At 34.4% G+C, this 7,249-nt stretch overlaps 1 protein-coding gene across 1 annotated transcript in view; it reads left to right on the forward strand.

Moving 5' to 3' along the window:
* Positions 1-2,947: 2,947 nt before the first annotated feature.
* Positions 2,948-7,249, forward strand: part of LOC107697978 (prolactin receptor-like) — a 39,163-nt gene continuing 34,861 nt past the window's right edge. Inside the window, exon 1 of the mRNA XM_016498883.1 lies at positions 2,948-3,038. Within this exon, the coding sequence (XP_016354369.1) occupies positions 2,951-3,038 (88 nt within the window). The 5' untranslated portion in view covers positions 2,948-2,950. The remainder of the gene's footprint in view (positions 3,039-7,249) is intronic.

A 7,249-nucleotide genomic window follows, 5' to 3' on the forward strand; every position in this document is an offset into this window, starting at 1 on the left:
AGTCAGATATCAGTTTATATATTTGAGGCTGTTGTAGGTGATGAAGGATTTCTGAAATCACACCAGTAGTTCACAGTCGTTTAATGTCATTAAGGTCACAGTGATAATTTCCTCCTCTCGTTTTAACATTATCTAATGTGAGGAAGAGCTGATCTTCATCATTAATGCTTGAATGTTTGAATTTATCTTCTCAAACAAAATATGTTTTATGTGGGTCAATGTGGCTGCAGGCTATGGATGGCTAAGTCCTGTGATGAATCTCATGACTCTCACCATCAGAGGAGGTGTGTGTGTGTGTGTGTGTGTGTGTGTGTGTGTGTGAGAGAGAGAGAGAGAGAGAGAGAGAGAGAGAGAGAGAGTACCTGGTATTCCCTACATTATGGGGAACAAATGTCCCCACAAGTATAGTAATACCAGTAAAATTTGATCTTGTGGGGACTTTTTTTTTTGGTCCCCATGAGGAAACAAGCTTATAAGTCATACAGAATTAAGTTTTTTGAAAATCTAAAAATGCAGAAAGTTTTGTGTAAGGGGTAGGGTGCAGCCCCTGACGTGTTGCCAGATAAAATATGCCAAATATGCAGACATAGACATAGAACACTATGCTATTTCATTCGGTTTTAGTAACCTTTCAGAAAGTCATACTAAAACATTAGAGCACTAGAGAAAGTTCTTATATAGCAATGCTTACTAATGAAAGCTATTATAGTAATAAGTATTGTTACATGAATATTAAACAAATACAATTAATTATCCACCCCTAACCTATAGTAAAGTATTAACAAATTTTGATGCAATAAGGTCTAATTTAACAATGTCCATCCCCTCCAAAACAGAAAATATCTTTCACATCTACATATCATCTACATATCTGTCTCTTTTAAAGTTTACATGTAGTGTATATAATGATTTGCATTTGTAGGTGTTAATATAGCACACTTCTTAATACCCCACCCCAGACCTCACTAATTTTCAAACCATGGTTACGGCTATGTTCATGACTTTTGTCATAGCTGATGTATAAATATGAGGATGTGACTGACGTAAATGAAAGCCGTTCACTTCTGCAAGTTTGTGCACGTCTACTTTTTTTTATTCAGATTTTTGAGCATTTATTTACTCTACGTCATGTCCATCCAAACCTGTATGACTTTATAGATGTTTAAGATATTCCAAACAATGTCTTTGTCCATACAATGAAAGTTATTGGGGTTCACTGTTGTTTGGTTCCCAGTGTTTTTCAAAATATCTGTTTCAATTCATATACAGGTGCATCTCAATAAATTAGAATGTCGTGGAAAAGTTCATTTATTTCAGTAATTCAACTCAAATTGTGAAACTCGTGTATTAAATAAATTCAATGCATGCCCACGAATTACAGCTGCGCTTCTATTTTGCCACACTAAACTTAATAATAAACACGTTTAAAATGCACAATAAACATGTCCGTCAAAACGATCTCAAAGGAGGCTTTTATTAAGCAAATCAAGGAGTGAATTACTCATCCACTGTTTTTAAAACAGACATTTGTGAGCTTGATTCAAGTTAACGCATAATGACAGGCGCACACTTTCTATTTAGTCTTACTGAATAGACGATAAACAGTTTATATTCTAAAATCTATTTAAAGGTTGTGTTCTGTGAAAATTAAATAACATTTGGATGTAAATGGTCGACATAAAAGTAGTGTGCGGCTAAACCGGCTGCATCCTGTGGATCACCTTTATCTGATTGTCCGGGTCCGGAATCATTAAGCACGGCATTAATATCTTCATCAGAGTTTTTAGTTGTCTCCAGATTTCTCTGCAGTTCGTGTATGTTGTTAAAAACGCGGAACATAATTTTATTCCACACAACAGCGCATTACCGTTAAGTCTATTATCCACCAAAATGCAGATTTGTCACATGACAATTCTTACGCAAATGAGATTGAGGGAGACGCTAAGTTTGTTTTGATTTATTAATTTACTTACAACAACAATTTAAAATGTATTAACTTTTACATGTATTATTAACTGCATTATATACATTTTTACTTCATAGAAAAAACTTTATAAATAAATATTTAGTAAAATTCTTAAATCGCTATGGGGGAGCCAGGCCCCCCTGGCCCCCCCACAAGCTATGCCCATGACATAAGGGTGAGTTAATGATGATAGAACTGTCTTTTTTGGGTGAACAATCCCTTTAACATACATACAGTACGTGCTAAACAAATCCTCTGTGGAGGATGACTGAATATTGAATTAATGGGGTTCATAGATTTGATTTTACTGTTTTATTAATTAACTATGTTTAGGAGGCCAGAGCAAATGTTAATGCACAACGTGTCCTTTTTACCCATTTGCGTTTTTTGCATTTGAAACGTTATCAATAATGAATTATAAACTAGAAAGTTTGGGAAGGTTGTGAAGATGTTTAGATTTACCTTCTAAATTAAAGTGAAATGCATCATCAAACTCATCATTGCTTTATTTTCTGCTGTGTGTGATTTCACATTCATGATGATCATGACAGATTCCAGCACACAGTGAATGACTGAATTTATACATTCATTTATGGTTATAAAATTATTTTTTCATGAGGTTTTGTCACCATTTAAAGATAAACATTGAGTCTGTGCGGCGTTTACTCTCATGAAGTTTCCAGTATCTCCAGTTCCCCTCAGCCTTTGTCAACAGATCACAGGATTTGTAAACATACGTACATCTGTGAACTTGTACATGTGTAAAAAGAGTTGACATTTAAAACATAATCATTATGTTGACATTGTGCGTATCATTGTGTGTTTCACTGTTACGCATATGTGTGGATGAAGATGTTACGGATCATCCTGTGTATTTACTGGTATAATATGCTGTAAAGTGTGTATCTGCTGGTCCGCTGACGTGTGTGTGTGTGTGCATGTGTGTGTGTGTGTGTGTGTTTGTGTTTGTGTTGCAGACGCGTGATGCTGTGCTTTCTGCTCCTGACGCTCCACTGGACTACAGTCACTGCAGCACTGCAGCCATCCACACGCACTGCCGCCCTGCAGGAAGGTGAGTGAAGGTCACGTGTGTCAATGAACACACTGATCGCTAGTGATCAATAGTGGAAAATGGGGGTGGCCGATATGACCGAAATCTTATTTCACGTTGTGAGAAATTTTATTTCACGATAACAATATATATCGCAATATATTTTTTACATTTTGTTATTAAAAATAAGAAAACGAAGCAAATTGCAAACACAATAGAACAAATAAATATAAAATAAACTTCATTTATTCAGCTACAGTAGGCTACAATAGGTTTAAGAAATATTACAGAAATTGAATATATTTTAAATAAAACACTGCATAGTCTTCGCTGTATCAATCAAACATTAACTGATTCTTATTAAAGATACAAAAGTAATTCAGTCAAGTGCAGTGAGTGATTAACATTAATAATGACAGACAGCAGCAGGTAAATTAGACTGCTGTCCCTTTATGACCAACTGCACGGATCCAATATACTGTTACACATCCGGTTTTCACCCAACTGTTTACGTTTATTTAACACATAACCGACTGTGTTTACGTGAATACTCCACCAGATGGGCATTTTGACATAATTGTGTGCGTATTTGACCATTCAAGCACAATAAAACATGAAAGAGATCCGTTTTCGCGATCGCATGCTGTCTGAGAGAGGGGCTTTCATTTCACGCGCTTCGGCTGTTTTTCAGCATGAGCAGCGGATTGAGTTCTTTTTCACTGCTTATTGCGCTTAATAAATTCATTAAACATCATCCCAAATTCGCGATCACATCTTGTCTGAGAGAAGCACTTTCTGGGTGTGTGTGTGTCAGCGCGAGCACCACATTGATTTCCTTTTCACTGCTTATTGCACTTATTAACTCTATCAAGTGTGTCCCACTCTTTTTCTCATTCATGCATGTTTCCTTATCACTCAAAGGTGTATATAACTCTTATGTAGTACTATGTTACACAGATATATTTGCATATCGTGGAATATACGATATAGCAAAATATCTAAAGACAGACACTTTATTCCGCTGTAACGATATATACCATCATACCGCCCAGCCCTAGTGGAAAATGTGTTATTTGCTCAGCAGAGTTGCGCACATCCTGCAAAAGCAACAGGATCATTGAATCCTGCTTTATGTATCTCTTACATTATTAGTGAAGATAAATATATAAACAGATGAATTAGAAAAGTGAAGCTTATGTAACGACATGAGGGAAAAATCTAGTTCAAACAGATATAATTAGTCTCCATAACACATGTCTTTACCTGCTGAGGAAATCCTGTTATTAGGATAACTTAAATGAGCCAGATCTGGTCATTTACATAAGACATACTGAGGTATCAATGCTCCACCAGTGTATTTACTGCAATAGTCCTCCAGTGTGACCACATGATACTTTAAATTAAGTTGTACATTTGCCAATATTCCCATTACTTTGAATCAACGCCAAAGTCCAATTCAGGCAATATTCTGATTCCCCAAATTTTGATTCCCTCCCAAGAATATGCTTGTTTTAATGGGCATTGTAGCATGTAAACACCTTATTCAGAAAACCTGTAAATGTAGTGAGAGAAGGAGCTTTACAGCATCACTGAATCACTGTGAATGAACTTAGTTACTGCTCATCATCAGGATCAGTGCAATAAATCTGCAGTATGATGGTGTAATCTATAAATGACAATCTTATTAAATGTGTCATGTGATTTCACTCCATTTATAGAGCTGTTTGTTTAGAAATGTTGTGATTAAATGTTTTAAACACTGTTTATGCCTGTGTAGGTGTTTTCATTCAGGGTGTCTCACTATGCCCAGGTGAAAAAGAAATATATTTAAATTGTGCTTTTTCAGACATACTTACTATATTTAAATTATACTATACTAAGTGCATATTAAATGTATTATTTTGAAACAACTTTAAGTATATTAAGTGTATTTCAAGATATGTTTAAGTTTGATTTTAATCTATTTGTAATATATTTAATATATTGAAATTGTGTTAAATTGGAACCACTTTAAGTATATTTAGTGCAATTTAAGTGTATTTCTTAAAATACATTTAAAATGTCCTTTTAATACTTCATGAACTACAGTTAGAGTATATTTGAAGCATTGTTTTAATGCACTTCAAGTACATTTCAATTGTATTTCAGCTCATTGGAAATGCATTAGCATTACACTACTAGTATATTATAAAGCTGCTTTTTTCAGTATATACACACACGTACACACTTTGATATCTACGTTCAATGGCTCTGGAACCAATCAGGTTTAGTCAGTGTGTTGTTTGAATTTAAACACAAGTAAACGCAAGTTTTTGTTTTGGTTTGTTTTGTTTTTTTTCATATATGATGTTGAAATCCTTGTGGGAATTTCAGAAATATATATTAGAAAATAAAGGCGATAAGAGTAAGGGTAACATAAGTGTTTTCTGTAAATACACTAAAAAGTCACTAAAAGTATGCTTGTGTTTAGTATATCTCTTAAAAGTGTAACTAAAAATATACTTATTAACATAGTATTTCTACTATGCTTTTTAGAAATATATTAATAGTGTGCTTGTGTTTAGCATATTCCTTAAAAGTGTTTTCTAGTATACTTTTTATAAATACATTAAAAGTATGCTTCTGTATAGCATATTTCTAAGCATATATTTAATACAAAAGTACTTCTAGTATACTTTTTAGAAATATATTAAAATGCAATTCAATATATTTTTATTGCACTTCAAATAAGCATGTTGGGAATACAAATGTATTATAAACATACTACTTGAATTTCAAGTATATTTTATAATACATTTAATACTACGTCATTTTCACCTGGGTGGTCCTGTACTACTTTGTTACAATCCATGTTATCGGTCTGATCTGATGATGATGTGATGAACTCACTTTAATTGCTAGCGTGTCTTTAATAAATTATTTTTACATGCACTGTCTATCCTGAATTATACATTCTGATGTGCATGAGGCAGAAAAACTGTATGTTCCAGATGAGCACCGAGGCATGATGGGTTGATGATGCTGTTGATTAGTTTGACATTTTAGATGAGTTATTTAGATATAGCTGAAGAAATACTAAGGAAAACACATAATTGATGAAGACACAAAAACTAAACCAAGATTTGGCTGGAGCTCCTGAGGTGGATGAACAAGGGTTCTGAAGGTTTAGCAGCTTCTTTTACGGTTCCACTCACTGTTCATTTCTAATCTGTGTAATTATCAGTAGTAACATAAGGTTCGGTCATGTTCACTTGTGTCTCCTGATGCAGGAAAGGCCAGTTTTTCCAGTTTGGGATTGAATGGAATGATGAAGAAATGCAAACCGATTTAGATCATGTGATCATCTGGAGGATCATTTTTGTTGTGGTTCTTGTTTGTTATGTTCTTTAGACGCGTCCAAATTTTTCCAGGAATTGATTCTGCTCATCTCAACCTCACAAGTTTTTTTTGCTTCTTGTCGCCATCGGCTGCTGAATCATTTACTGCATATTTCCGGAGTCTTTCTGGTGATCTGAGAGCTTTTGTGAAAAGCAGCATGGACATGTGACCCTGAATGACTTTACATCAGGTCTGATGCACAAATAATACATGGTCTAAATCAATTAGTTAACATCTTTTTTAAAATATGTTTTTAGTAATTTTTCACAAACCTGTTTTCATTCATTTGTGACTCTGTGTAAAAGAAATTGCTGGTAGCAGGAACAATAAATTGTGATCATATTTCCTAGGGCTTGATCCACTCTGGGTTCACCTTTTCCTCAGGTTTATCTTTCACATGTGACATCACCATATGATGACAGGTTTTTCTAGGTAAATCAGAATCAGAATCAGAATCAGAATGAGCTTTATTGCCAGGTATGTTTACACATATGAGGAATTTGTTTTCGTGACAGAAGCTTCCACCGCGTAACAGAATGACAGTGACAGAACAAAAAAACACAGATAATAAAAAAATATATATATAAAAAAATAAAGAAAATAGAACAAGTAAAATAAGGAATAAAAAATATACAAATCGACAATTGTATGTACAGGTATATTATGTGCAAATTGAAATGTAGACTGTGTATGTGTGTTAGGATTTCAGTTTCTGCCTGTAGGTCGGTATAAGATGAAACAAACAGTGATCAGAGAGCCCCAAAGTTGCTCGTGGGACAGAGTGATGTGCATTCTTCATTCTGGTGTAACAGTGATCCAATATATTACTGTCTCTGGTGGGACATGTGATGTGC

The sequence above is a fragment of the Sinocyclocheilus anshuiensis genome, unplaced genomic scaffold, assembly GCF_001515605.1.
Source record: "Sinocyclocheilus anshuiensis isolate Anshui unplaced genomic scaffold, SAMN03320099.WGS_v1.1 scaffold2256, whole genome shotgun sequence".
Lineage (NCBI taxonomy): Eukaryota > Metazoa > Chordata > Actinopteri > Cypriniformes > Cyprinidae > Sinocyclocheilus > Sinocyclocheilus anshuiensis.